We start from the raw sequence: 15,138 nt of genomic DNA, 5'->3' as shown, positions 1-15,138 counted from the left end.
GGAAGGAGAGTCTAATCTAAAAATTCATATAGTTTCTACACTGTATTGAATTTTGGGCATAAGAAAAATAATTTTGTTTTTGTTCCTCATAGACAGAAATATTGTTAGTCATGTAGAAGGAATTCTTCTTTTCTTATGTCTCAGAGGCTTCAAAGCTTAAAATTTCATCCAGTTCTTAAAATCTCAGTTGTAGTCAGAGACAAGATGCTGAAGAGATTGATGCATCAGCAGTGCTTACCACCACCTTGTAGCTAGCAAAATATTTATTTCATGGATCCAGAAGGGTTAGAATTAACACAGGTAAACGTTGACACACATCTGCCCTCTTTTCTATGGAATGTGTACTAGTGGAGAGTTTATACAATACTGAAGAATCAGAACTACTTAAATACGGCTGCCAGCAAGATTTATAGGTGCTCTATAGAGCAGTTCCCTATTCATGTAAAAATTAGCACCTCGCAAAGCTTTAAAGGCCCATTTTTCAAACACTTAGAGTTTGAAGAATGCTTGTTGCAAAAAGATTTTTGAAAGAGCTCAGCTTCAATTTAAGCGTGAAAGAAAGACCTGATTTTTAAAAGTCCTTAACACTCAGCAACTCTGTGATTCATAACGCTATCTTATCCCACACTCTGAGGCAAGTCTTGCAAAAATCTGGCCATTTATTTTGATGCCTAAATGCCACCTACGCACTCTGAAAATCTGACCCTAATTATGAGTTGTGCCCTTGAGTAGGAACAAGAAATTGGGGAAATCAATCCTCAGGTGTGGGAGCCATTTCCTAGAGCTCATATTGCACGTAACCTTACTTCATACACAAATACAACACTGCATTTAAAACAAAGGCTTTTTTGCACATTCTGCAAATGCTTGTGTTCTTAGCTTGTGACACTTGATGTTGCGAGGTACAATTAATGGAGACAGCACATAAGGAATCATTATGCTTCAGGGCATAAGTTAGGACAATAAAACAAAACTTCCACTGATTTTTAGTTGGTTACCACCCTCTCCTAAAGATCAGGATTTGGGTGCGTATAAACCTGCAAATCTTGCTTTTGTAATATTGTTTGTAGATGCTGTTTTAACAGCAGCTGCCTGTGCTTAAAGACTGGGATCCTTACGGATGGAGTGTAATTCTGGCATTGCTTTACACTTGCTGTTTTCACAAATATCTATTTCCACAGTCAGCAGAGAATTCAATAAAATTCTCATACTTCTCCTTATGTTTACTCACTCTCAAGAACCACATCCAGGTGAAGATGGATAGTCAGGTCTCTTGCTATTTTAGTACTTCGTTTCTTTGGTCTTTTAAAAAAATACATGTTAACCATGAAATGAACTGGTCAGAGTTTCCTGATGAGACCAGAGTTTGGTCTTTTCCAATGGTTAGTTTTTTCTTCTGGGATAAATTTTCCACACGAAAGCTTTACAGCATTTTATTCCATATCATCAGAGCAATGGATCTAGTTATGGAGAAAGCAATGGAAGATGCTTAATTCCTCCTTGCAATGCTTTGAAGGTAGGAAATAAAGAATTTCCAAGTGTTTGGTATTATCTTATCCCCAAGACAGTAAGATAAGCTCATAGAGAGGTTACCACTTACAGCAATAAAGTACATTCCTGTTGAGTAAAGAATCAGCAAATTTTTGCTTTCTATTGCTATAGAAATGACTTAAAGGAGCCCTTAAGTGAATTGTCTCTGTTTTCCAGAGTTTCCTTTCCTACTCTTCATTTCAGGCCTTACAGCGAGGCTTCTTTGGTGACAGGATTGTTAATGAAACCCGGCTGTATTACCTGCAGGAAAGGCAGACCTGTTTGAGAGATTCCTCAGGTCCTTCCTGCTCCAGCTGGAGCACACAGCTCTCCGTGGCTATGAGAACACTTCCTCTGAGGCTTTCCTCTGCAATGGGCTCATATTTGAAAGTTACTCATAACCTCTGTTCAGAAGAAAAGGGAAGTAAGGCAGCCCCCAGCACCTTTCTCTCTGCTATATATAGACAGTAAGTTAGAGAGAGGATGGTGGGTGTATGTTTCCGGAGCCATGTGACGCAGTCCCGCAACACTGGTGCAAGAAGAGAGAGGACACAGAGCGAGAAGAGGTGACCAGAAAGCATAAGTGGGAAAAAATCTGTTCATAAGACCAGTACAACCACTTGCATGTGAAAGGAGAATTCTAATTTCCAGCAGTAAAACAGCAAGCTCCTTCTGATTCCTGGTGAGGTTTTGTCCTTCCTAAGCCAGGCTGCTTGTGATCTATTGCAGACTTTTTCTTGTCAGATGGCATCCAGTTGTCTTCCTTGTGTTTTGTGCTCTGCTGCCCGAGTCGTTCATGCAGCTTTAAGCAAGCTTACAAGAAGGATTTTGTCACTGAGTGTGACATCAAGGACTATGGCAGTCTGTGACTAGGAGTGAGGCTTACTTCTTCCAGTGGCTTTGAGGTGGAAAGACAACAGGGATTTGTTACATAAAGCACATATGTCATTCTTCAAGCCCCAGTTGAACTTGCAAAACAGCAGTCTGTTCTTTAGAATTAGAGTCTATTTTAAAGTAATAGCTGCAAAGAGGTCACGAAATGGAAGAAGGTATAGATATCTATTCTATCTGTGTGAAGTTGTGTGTTCACATACAATGAACAAAATGTATATGTGAATCGTAGCAGTCATCACCCTTGGGAGACTGGACAGTGTTTGATCCAACAGAACATATTGTCAGCATTTAAGAGCTAAAGGTGAATGAATATGTCTTCACAGAGCTAGGTGGGGAGCTAATATACTTCTGCATAGTGCGTGAGGGACTTAGCTGTACTGTGTTCTCATGCCAATCAATGCATGCTGCTGTTATAATGCAGTAAACAGTTTGCCTGTGGCTTATTTTTCGTGTGTTTGGAGTAGTATTGTTTGTTAAGGTTGATATCGATATGAGGGTTATGACAGCTGCCTTCTTATATGTTCATTCTTTGTATTTTGTGTGTTTTGACTAACCGTAGGATTCTTAAGGTAGGGTTCTGTTTTATTTTCCTGCCATGTCATAAAGCCTGCTATATGAAATATTATTTTCCAACTTTCTTGGACCGTGGTGAATTAGAGTGAGATTATCTGACAGTATTCAAGACTGGAGTATAACTTTTTCTGTTGTAAGAGCGGCCTACACATTTACTGTCAGTTGTTGCTGAATTTGGAGATGGGTAAACTAGAGTGTAGTTCTCCCATCTGATGTGTTCTGCATTGTCCTTTGTTTGGAGATGAGAGTATCACCTACAAAGGATCATCACCTGATTGCATGGAAGATGTTTTTCTCTGTTTTCTGTAATTTTTTAAACTCAAGTAACGTAACAGTCTGTAGAAAGTTTCAATTTTTAAAATAAACGGACCAAGTACCATTTTTATGTGACACAGCTACACTTCTTTCTCTTTTCATTTTATGTGACTCATAGTATTAATCGAAGTGAGGTGTTGGTAACACCAATGAGATCCAGGCTACCTGCGCAAGGGTTATGAGTTTCATATGTGTGTCTCAGCTAATGAATCTTTGTCCTTAGCAGGTTTTTATGTAGCTGAATCTATGCAAATCCCTTACAAACATTGGCTCTCCGTACCAAGGAATGTGCTGAGTTTGGTAATGTGAGCACGCATTTACTGGGCCCTAACCTATGGTCAACAAATCCATTTGCATGTTTGGGCAACTTTAATTTTTAATTCAGACTCCTCCTAATCACACAGGACTATACGCTTGCCCCTGGTTGTGCCTCCTCCTCCTGAGTGAGAATCTCATTATCAATTGTAAAACCAGAATGAGTCAGTCTCAAGAAAAAATTAACCTGGGACCTGGTAATAACTTCTGAAGCATTTGTTGGACCAGCATTCTCATGAGCCCTCAGCAGCCTGAGGATGACAGCTTCTTTTTTTAGATCGTGGCTTTTAGCACACATTAGTTGAAAGGAAATGCTCATGTCAGTAGCTAATGCTGCACTCGAGAGAAAAAAAGACCAGCTATTTAAACATATTTGTACTACGCTAGTACAGTGATTTCTGTTGTCCTCATCATCATGCGTAACAGGATGGAGAATGTGTAGATTAAAGCATTTATTAAATGTCAGGCTTTCAGCTCTCCACTGCTACTTTGCAAATCCTTTAAAATAGATGCACTAAATTCCTGTGGTAAATTATTTATTTAAATTATTGTGCCATTATCTTGATTTGCACGCTGAGAACTAACACTGATTTCTAATGTGGCAGGATCTGTGGCAAGGCCTTCCCTATTTATCCCTTCATTTGCTTTACACCCCACATTCCTTCCCTTTGCTTTTACTAGGGCCTTTCTTGTTCTCATGTCTACCTCACTTCTGTTCTTCACTTTGATTTTGTTGAGCTCCCCTTTCTGTAACTTTTTTTCCTTTTTTTATGTTTCCTTTTCCCTTGACCTCACCATTTTTCATCCCCCAAATCTCATCTCCCTCTCTCTCTCTCTCCTCGTCAGTTTTTTTCCTCCATCTCTAATTGCTCACCTCTTCCATTTCTCACTTATTTTCACATGTATTATCATTTAGTAATAGTAGTAGTAACAGTTTCTGAAATCTGGCTATCAGATTCTTAAACAATATGGACAAACAGAATAATAGCCATCTAATCACCAGTGTAGATGTTGCCATCTGAAGGGGCAGATCTCTCCCCATTGACCCTAGAGGGAAGCTAAGCGACTAGTAGTGGCTAGACACCCATCTTTAGGAGGCGTTCTAAGGTAGAAGTATAAAATGGTGGAATGAAGCATTGAGCAGACCATTTTCCATTTGCTAGAGAGGAACTAGATTTCAAAGTTAAACTAGATGCCTAATTCAAATTGGTGAGATTAATTCACCTTCTAAATTTGCTTCTCTGTCAGTAGTGTTTAGATGGTATGTTACTGAGGAAGCTAGAAGCATCTTCACTGTATGTAGAAAATAGTGGTGTGTAGAAAAATGACAGTCATCAAAACATAATTTAATCTATTTGTAGAGGAGGATTTTTAGATTTTCTTTGTTTATTATTGGTAATATATGTTCTCCAACCAAATCTGATTGGACATTGCATGTTCGAGGCAGCACAGTCTGCTGTTGGTTTGCTATTGAGACAAAACAAGTTATTTCCTTCCTGTGTGATAAGATGATAAGAACTCTTAAGTTCTAAAGCTGGCAGACTTACAGAAGGTGTAGAATAGATAGTCTCACTAGATGGAGTGCAAAAAGGGAAAGCACAGACCTCGGCCTTTTATGAAACATCATTACAGGATCCTAATAGGTATTACTGCACTGATTGAGGTCGTTTGCAACCATATTTCATTGGTCAAAACAATATTCTTAATGTGTAAATAGTTTTTTCCTCCAGAAAGTGATAAGTATTTAATAGAATTTCATATGTGATTTCAAAAGCAGATAAAAGCTAACAGTGCTAAGTGTAGTATTCAGTGCAAGGAATGTTCAGCTCTTAAGCAATATTATCGTGCAATATTGAAAAACTTGCGTACCTTTGCATACAATGTTTTCTGGTTTAGGTGATGCTAAGCAAACCGTTGGGTGTACTGACTAACAATACTGATAATTGATCCATGCTTTATGTATGCGTTACTCTTTCTTTTTTTCTGAGATGGAGTTTTATATGGATCCGTTTATAGGAGAGTAAATAAAGGCAAAGGAAGAGATAATTAAAGAGAGTTCCTAGCGTATTAATTCTTCTGGCCCTCTTCTGTTAGGACAGAAATAGTGATTAGAGAGAGACAAATCTCTGATTCATTCTGTTGCTTTCTCTTTTCCTAGAGCAGAGATACTGAGTAAGAGTAATGTGATAGAATTCTTCATTCCTTTTTCTCATTGTTGAGCTAATAGTTATGAAAATGAGGGGAATTTTCTTTCTCTCTTCTGCTTGTACAAGGAAGATGAATATGCCTCCAGAACTCTTTGAACCAGTTAGGGAGTTCATTTTGGTTGCTTCCGTCCCTCTTCTGTTCAGAAAATGGGAGGAGTATTTATGACTATGGGTATGATCTGGCATCACTGGAGCTCTAGCTTTACCTCATGGAAGCCTTGCAAGTCTGCTAGTGTTTTAGGGGGGGGGGGGGGGGGGGGGGGTTGTAGGTTGTGTGTCACAGGAAGATTGAATCCGTGAAATTGAACAGAATACTTCTGTGCAAAAATAATCCTATTTTGTGTTTAAAGCTTCCTGCTCTTCTATTACTTTGGTATCTCTTATTCTATATTTTTCTTTTATATTTTGTTGAAACTGTGGTTTTCAGTAAGCTGGTTGAATCTTTTATATAAAGAGGGGGTTCTGATATATACAAATGGCTCTTTCTATATACAGCCAGTGTGACCTAAAACAGAAATACAGCCCAGTCCATCCAGCAGTGCTGCTGGCTTCAGAAAGTATTCTAAGGCCTGAAAATCTGAAGTAATGAAACTGCACTAATTATAAATGTTTTTCTAGGGCTTTCCCGTCTTGGTGGTTCCAAGTACTTCGCAGTCACTAATTAACAAGTCCTACCTTGTCGTACAAATGCTTCTTACCGGCCTTGTTTTCAGGTGGGGACACTGAGGTAGAAAGAATGAATATAAAGAGCAAATTCTTACAGGCAGATGAGAACTCTGTATCCTCTCCTTTGGGAGACCAGATTTAAGCACCTTTATGGAAAAAAATTGCACGTATAGGTAAGCAATTTTATTCTTCTTATTCAATGTGTAAGCCTTTTGAAAGTGGTTCTCAATACCACAGAACACCCAGCAGTGCAGCCAACATAATTGGAAACTGCTGGCATTCAGCGTTTCAGAAAGCCAGGAGTGCAAGTAGAGCTCTCCTGTCCTTAAGCAAAGGAATATAATTTCCTTATCGCACTTTAAACTGTGTCTTTCCTCTAAAATTAAAAATAGCTCTAAATCCCATTGTGGTTTTGTGGTTCTTTGACTTTATAAATCTGTATATATCCATACAAGCAGCTTTTGAGAAAATCATCCTGTTGTTATACTTCACCATGTGAGGTGCTATTCAGACTCGAGGGAGAAAAGTTATTGCCCCATGAAATATAGAGAAATGCACAGAAAGCAGATGTAATACAATGCCCTCAAAATCTTGAGGATAATTATATATGCAGTTTTAAAGTGCTATTTTCATCTTTATTTTTGTTTTAAAGTGTGATAATGTATATGTAATCCTTTCCTGGTTTATATACACGTATTTAGTATTTAACATAAACTTCCGTTCTTATTAACTTGTAATTTGCACAAACATTTTGTGTGTTGTGGTTTCTTTTTAAATACTCCCAGTCTGTGAACATCTGTGACAAATGCAGAAGTCCAAAACATTAAAATAGATCACTGCTTCCAAAATAAACTTCCTCTTGCTTCTCAGCATGAGGAAAGCACCATTTTTTCCTATTTCACAAAAAGGGTATCAAGAAATCAGAAAACCTAGCTGAAGCCTGCATTTGCAGTCTGTTACATGGCGATTTCTCAGTATCGACAGGCTAACAACAATTCAGAGCAAGGGGATGCAAATAATTAAATGGCTGAAGGTTTAATTTCTGCACCATCATGAAATGAATCACAAAAAAATGAAGCTTTAGATGTGACCTGATGATGAGCGCTCTATAGAACCCCTGGTTCTGAAGCCTGCAGGCTTTATTCCCTTGATCAGTGGAGAGTGTCACTGACATATGAAAGTGTGGAGTCTGAGTGAGAACAGAGAACAGATTTAACGGCAAGGTGATCTGTTCAGTTGAAAAATATAACAAAAAAAATAGCAAACACATAGAAAGATTCATTTGTGTGTGACAGCCAGGAGAAGGATAGTCCCTGAGAGAGAAAAGGAGATGAGGGGAGTACAGTGTTTCTTTTAATGAAAAAAGGGATTCTCTCTTTTTATTTGTCTGCATCTACAGAGGCCTTTGAAATAGATGGGACTAGCTAAGATTATTACTGGATTACTATCTCCTGCAGTTAAAAGCTGATTTGTATACTAACTGCTGAAAGGAGCAGCAGGAGAGCAATTTTTTAACTGCCGTGGTGATTCTTACTTCTTTTTGGTTAATGTCTGTTAACGTCAGCCCAAGTCTGGGACTTCACACCTGTGATTTGTAATGGGCGTCGTAGTATTTCTATGACATATCACAACTTCTGAATGTGTTAGGTTACAACTCCAGAAGTGTTGGGATCAGAAACTAGATAATTGGAATAAAGATCAGATTAAATAAGTGATTACACATTTGAAAATATTTTAAATCTGTCATTTTTAATTTTATAAACGAAAACTTTTCTGCAGTGTCATCCACAGGAAGGAAGGACAGAAACAGGGAATAAGGCCTTTTAAATAACTAGAAAATGCATGTGCTTGCTGCTGAAAATCCTTTAAAATGAAAGCCACTAATACAATACCTTTATTGGCTTCCCACTGAGTTTCAGTTGTCACATCTGTTTTTTGACCAGCACAACAAAATTTCAACCAATCACAAGCATTTTATTTCCTAATTATATTAAATACTAAATCAAAGACATATTTGCTCACTCAGAAGGGTGCTGTACTAATATCCGCGGTCTGTTGCTACTATCTCTGGAACAGCTCCGCAAGGCAGTGGAGTCACGTGGGGGTTAAACTCTTAGACCAGTCTGGCCAAAGAAACCCAACAGAGGCAACACCACAAGCTCTAGGAAAGAGAGGAGTGCTCCCCACGACACAGCAGTGATCCCTGAGACACTGTGTCAGGACACAGCTTAGCTGTGCTTCTGGTACGGCATTTCCAAGGTGGAAATCCAAAGAAAGCAAAAGGAGGATTCTGAAATTCCTACGTGGCAGTGAAGGACCACTGCATTAGATGTTGTGCCTAAGGCCTTGCTCCTGATCATAGACTGTGTTTAACAGGAGTTTGGTACCAGATATCTCCTTTCAAAATTCTTAGCCACTCAGGCAATATACTTACTACTTTCCCATTAAACATTATGTCCCCAAAATAACAGTATGGATGTATTATGCCCATACACGAGGGACTATTTGATGAAGGTATTTTTAATGTCAGATGAAAAGATGTATTCTTGTTGAGAATTACGCTGATGAGTGAACTCTTCTTTAAATCATTTAGTGGAGAAATCCCTTACGAACGTCCTGAGGGAACTGTTGACAGTGTGTAATAATTTCTGGTTCGGTTCTGCAGCAGATTAAAAGATGTCTTGCATTTTATGAAATTTGGTAAAGTGCTCCTTTTGGGTTCTGAGGTCCATCTGTGAGCTTCCTGGTATGCTCCCCAAAATTAAAGGGGCTGCAACACACCTTTATTTGATGCAATAGATAGCTGTGGCTGCAAGATGACTAAAGGTTCTGTGTGACCTTCTGCTTTACTGCCTTCTACTCCCAGAAGTTCAGCTTCTCCAATTATGTAGTGTTTGTTGAATTCACCTCTGAAGTGAAATACAGCTATTTTCAGAATGGAGAGTAAGGTTCATGAGAATGTATGTGTACTTCAGATGAAGCTATTTCACCTTTAGCATTCCTCCCACTGCTACCTACTTTATATACCTTCCTCTATTGTTTTGCCTTTATACTGTTCATTACCGCAGTCTCTTCTTCACCACACGTAAATACTGGCATTTGACAAGAATTTCATCCAGTTTGTGAGGAATTCATAAGATCAGAGAGATTTCCTATACCTACAGTCATGCCCCCATGGTTCTCGATCCCACTGAGCAGACTTGGTCTTCCTTGCCCTCTGACGACTGTTGTCTCTCCCGACCCATTTAATAGCAGTCATTGGAGTAATGATGTCTGCATGCAAGCAGCAGGGCAAATGCTAAATAAGTGGTTCCTAAGATGTGAAACTACAAAGAAAAGAACTCTGGGAAAGCTACTGGAGTACAGGAGATGAACAAAACCCCTGGCAGTACTCCCCTAGCCTGTCCAGAGTACGACGAACCTACCCAAACTTTTCTCATAGAGACTGAAACCCAGCCAAAGATTTTGGACAATTTGGGAAGGCCTTTGAAAGCATCAAGCAAAGAGCACATATTTTTGTAGGACTATTCTGTATTTCATTATGACAGAACACTGACGAACACATTATTTAGCAAACCAAAAGGAGGAGTTAACAGCCCCTGGCTATACAGGTTCATAGCTGGTTTTGCCCAGCAATGTTCAGTGTAACACAGGCTGCATTGCAGTTCCTAAAGTTGGAAGTTGAGGAAATTGCAATGCAATGGAGAGAACTCTCCTGGTCTGTGTTGCTTTTGAGGTCTTTAGTTACTGATTACCAGCAAAGGCTGATAAAGTCCAGCTCTCATCTCATATGACCTAAGAACTACACATTTTTCTTATGCCAGGGTCTCTGATGGGGTAAAATAACTCTTGAAATCGAAGCTTATCTTCCTTGCGCTACCTGGATGACAAGATCTTGAGAGCTAGAGTGCAAAAGTAAGACTTGTTTCAAAGGTTAACATCTATTACAGAATTAAGACAGGAAGATTTTTGCAAAGTTTCTTTACTCTTAACTATAGTACAAGTTTTCTCACCTCGTTGTTGCCTGCCTTGTAACCTTTTCTAATGAGGTGGTTGCAAATTAGGACTTGGCAGGAAATTGCTTAGCAAGCACTCAGAAATCATATGATAGTATTTGCATGAGTCAAGAACATTTCCAGACTTCAGAAATATAATGCTCATACTTATTCGCTCATGTGGAGAAAGGCAGATTCCTAACTGCCAGGTACTTGCCTCGATGTCCACACATCAGTCAATCCGTACACAGCGCAGAAGGCAGACATACCTACCAGCTTGCTTAGGAGTTAACTATTCTTGTGGTGCAGCCATTTACATGCGTTGGCTCATCACATATATGCAGGTTAAAATGCAGGTTCAAACCGGTACAGCTGAGAGGAACGAAGGAGGTGAGAACAAAAGCCTTAGTTGCCTGCAGCAAGTTATTTTTTATTTCTTTTTTCTTTGCTCTGAGCTCTGCATGTTTGTACCCTTTCTTGCATTGCACCGTGTCCTTTACTATTGCTTCTATTATGAAGAGGGATTCTCTACCTTGTAGAGACCTTCATGGAGTTAGCTGAGCTACAGATTCATCACTGGAGAGCAATATGCAATAGTTCATAGGCTCAAGATAGCGTTTCTCTGAACTGTCACTTTCCAGATGAGCTGTGGACAGGCTGCACTTCAGTTCAAACAGTTTCAATATAGGGCAAATTCAGCATTAGTCAGAAGTGATTCTAAGCTCATCCTATGTGACATGGAAGCACAAAAGGTAACAGGATAGAAACTGTCCTATTTGATGTTCATTTGCCAACTGTTTCCCTTGTTAAGGAGGAGAGCCAGAGATGGATGACTGCCTGGAGACACTGAAAGATGAGGAGGAAGCTTTGTGGGAGAACGTAGAATGCAACCGGCACATGCTGAGCCGGTACATCAATCCAGCCAAACTGACCCCCTACTTACGGCAGTGCAAAGTAATCGATGAGCAAGATGAGGATGAGGTGCTTAACTCACTTATGCTGCCCTCCAAAATCAACCGAGCAGGTAACGATTTCATGATAGGCTACATCTGCACCCCTATCTGAATAGTATTATTTTGCTGAGCCAGGAGGGAGCCTGTATCAAATCACAGATTATCAAATGGAAACCCTGTATCTCATTTAGAGGAGATTCAATGTAAAGGGGGGAATCTGCGGCTGCTATTTTGATAAAAATGACTCTTCCCAGTGCTGGGCTCATGGGGTTCATATTCCCATCAAAGGCCTGGCAAGTATTTCAGTTAACACAAGCAGCAGCCACTGCCATTCCAAGAATAGGTTTTCAGCTGTCTTGCCGTGCTTCATGATTTGTCACTGAAGGGTCTGCCATCCCAGTGTTTCAGCACTGCCTGGTAAAGGCTGCACTGAATAACGCGTCTTTTGAAATTTCTGTTCCAGAGACCAATTTGCCTGCACTCCTTCAGAATAATGATCAGCACAAACATAAAGAATACGTGGCATCACTTTATGAGTTCAGCTGAACTCAATTAATCAGCCAGATTTTCCACAGTGTGTTGCTGTGGCAGAGACGAACCTTAAGCAGATTTGACTTCAGGGGTAGAGCACTTGCTTACGCTGCTCATAGTGCTGGAATGTCGCCTCTCTCTCTCTCTGTTCTCTGTACTTAGGCCGACTGCTGGACATTCTCCACACCAAGGGCCAAAGGGGCTATGTAGTTTTCTTAGAAAGCCTCGAGTTTTACTACCCGGAACTCTACAAACTGGTGACAGGGAAAGAACCTACACGGAGATTTTCCACTATTGTTGGTGAGTAGAATCAATCCCAAAGGAGCCTGTTGAAGTAAAGACTATCTTGAAGACTGGGTTTGATTTTTCAGGCAAGAAATGGAGAAAAAAAAAGCTAATCTTGTAGCAGCATTCTGCAGTTTTTCAGTCCCCTTCAATGCAAAACGTGCCAGCGACAGGTTATGTATAAAGAAGAGGAACATCTCAGTTGTCTGAATGAAGCTGAAGAGCTTCAAATTGAAAGATAGGCATTACAAGAAATCTCAAGAGAAGCAGCATTGGAACGGTGGACTAAACCACACTGATGACCTATACATGTACAGCAAATTTGAAGCATTGAGATTAATTGCACTTGTACAGATTTATTTTACAAAGTTTGTGCTATTTCAACAGGCCTCTCAGCTCAGCTGAAACAAGACAAATGTAAAGGCTTCATATTCTATCCAGACAAGCTGTATGCACATATATTGTGATTCTGGTAATAGCGTGCTGTGTAATATTTGTACTGCTGCCAGTTAGATATACAAATGTATATGTATTAGTGCATATTCTGCACTTCTGTACATATTCTGGGACATTTGTTTCTTACCCAGTTCTGCTGACCCTACTTAGCATAAAGTTACTTCATTAGACATTGATAAGCTGTTCAAACATTTTCAGTGGAGGAGGGACATGAAGGCCTTACCCATTTCCTAATGAATGAGATCATTAAGCTTCAGCAGCAAGTAAAGACAAAAGATGTGCAGCGCTGTGAACTCTTGGCTAAGTCCCGACAGTTGGAAGATGAGCGAAAGCAGCTTAAACTGAACAAGATAGAGCTGCTGACCTTCCAGGAGAGATACAACAAGATGAAGGAGGAGAGGAACAACTACAATGACGAGCTGGTCAAGGTGAAAGATGAGAACTACAACCTGGCCATGAGATATGCCCAGCTGAGCGACGAGAAGAGCATGGCTGTGATAAGGAGCCGAGACCTCCAGTTAGAGGTGAGAGAAATGCTCTGGGCTGCTTTCATCAGGAGCACCAATGGAAGATGCCAGTGGTTTCTGGCAAAATGAGACCTTCTCTGACAGTAAAAGGTGTAGAGCTCTCATTTGCTTTGCTTATTCAGATGATTAGAGGCATCACTGTAGAGAAATGCCAACTGCAGTGATGTGTATTAATGACAGATAATTTACATACTTGTAATGGATTAACAGAGCATAAGATACATCAAAACAAAACTTTAAAAACATAATTGTTTGCTAAAACCATAATGTTAGCTTTCCAGGCTCCGTAATACCTTGGGGCAGTTATCCAGGTTTGCACTACAGCTGCTGGTGGTTTATTCAAAAAGTCTCACATAGAGCACTGGAACAGCTGGAGGCCATTTAGGAGACAGAAATGCTTCAAGTGCTGTAAAATGTGTGTGTCACAGATGAGATGGAGTAAACAACTACCCATAGTGGATCTGGATACTGGGGTTTATTTCTGAACCAATGATATCAGATATTTTGCTCCACTTCTTTTCACACAGTCATTTGCTCACTCTGCCACCTCGGCACTGCATTCCCCTGGGCTCAGCCTCCCTTCCCTGCAGGAAGATCGCTGCTGGACAGGAGGGTTGGGCAGAAGGTCACACCGCTTCGTGCTGTGCAGCTGCTCACAGCCGCCAGTTGCAGACATTACTGGCCAAGATCCCTGCGTATCCCCTGGCCTGTATCTCTGCATCTCTCTGATCTCCAGGATGTTCCTCCATTCAAATTTTCCCTCCAGCCACAATCATCACCACCTTCTTCCCAAGCCCCCTTTTGCCTGAAATTATTTTTTCTTTTTGGGATCCTCTCTTTTCCATCTAGAACTCAAAGCCCTTACTTTCCTCCATTCAAATAATCTGTGTGCAAGAGCACAATGTGTGGTAGCCTCCTAAATGTTAGTTCTGTTTCGTATCTTTTATTTTTTGGAGGATTGAGGATGTGCTGCTTTTTTTTAATCCAGATGTTACCAAAATTTACAACCAGCCCATACCAGTTGTAGCTAGCAAACAGCAGGCTGCTGCTGGAGAGTTCAGCAGTTCAATTACGGACATTCAACACACACGCGCATACACCTAATTAGCTGCTGCCTGTTAGCATTCACAGTGTAAGCTACTTTTTCCACCTATGACAGTACGTTTTCACCTGAAAGTGAGAGTGTTTTCAGAACAGTAAATATCAGAGCTAGGACTTCTTTCCTTTCTCTTCCTCTTTTTCACTGCGCCCTGGCTGCTCTAGATTGACCAGCTGAAGCATCACTTGAACAAAGTAGAAGAGGAATGCAAGCTGGAGAGGAACCAGTCTTTGAAGCTGAAAAATGATATTGAAAACCGACCCAAAAAGGAACAGGTTCTGGAGCTGGAGCGGGAAAATGAGATGATGAAGACTAAAATCCAGGAGTTACAGTCCATCATTCAGGTATAAAAGCAGATTGTTTTATTTAAAATTCCAGCCATATTGGCTTACATCTCCTGCTTACCCGAATGACAGATTCAGCGGGCTTCAACCACTCCTTGCCTCCAGGCACCCCCACACTCTCCTCCCATACTGTCTCCCATAGCCCACAGCTCCTCACAGCCTGCCTTGGTGGCTACCCCTCAGGATCTGAGTGTCTGGAGGAGGCTGTGAGAGTGGGACAGAGAAGCAGCAGGTGGTGACAGCTCCCATGTGTTCAGTAAGGGACAGGGAAACTGGTGACTATGGACAAGTGGAGGTGGCATGGTCTCTGCAACCACTCCTCACCTTAAACGCCAGACAAATCAAACACTGCTGTTATAATGCTGGGAAGCATTGGGTGAAACCTCTGCCTGCAAAACTACAATAAGCATAAGTGTAAAGTCTGGAAAAACAGAAGGTTGCTTATATA

At 40.5% G+C, this 15,138-nt stretch overlaps 1 protein-coding gene across 2 annotated transcripts in view; it reads left to right on the top strand.

Moving 5' to 3' along the window:
- The window catches only part of CARD11 (caspase recruitment domain family member 11), a 46,838-nt gene that overhangs the window by 10,271 nt on the left and 21,429 nt on the right, over positions 1 to 15,138 (top strand). The window contains exons 2-6 of one of the 2 annotated variants that reach the window (XM_055803638.1): positions 6,548 to 6,673; positions 11,307 to 11,519; positions 12,142 to 12,279; positions 12,919 to 13,244; positions 14,511 to 14,690. In XM_055803638.1, the coding sequence (XP_055659613.1) occupies positions 11,321 to 11,519; positions 12,142 to 12,279; positions 12,919 to 13,244; positions 14,511 to 14,690 (843 nt within the window). In that variant the 5' untranslated portion in view covers positions 6,548 to 6,673; positions 11,307 to 11,320. The remainder of the gene's footprint in view (positions 1 to 6,547; positions 6,674 to 11,306; positions 11,520 to 12,141; positions 12,280 to 12,918; positions 13,245 to 14,510; positions 14,691 to 15,138) is intronic. The other variant, XM_005228981.3, reaches the window with a different exon arrangement.

This window comes from Falco peregrinus, chromosome 5 (assembly GCF_023634155.1).
Source record: "Falco peregrinus isolate bFalPer1 chromosome 5, bFalPer1.pri, whole genome shotgun sequence".
Lineage (NCBI taxonomy): Eukaryota > Metazoa > Chordata > Aves > Falconiformes > Falconidae > Falco > Falco peregrinus.
This window is presented reverse-complemented; position numbering and strand designations above follow the sequence as displayed.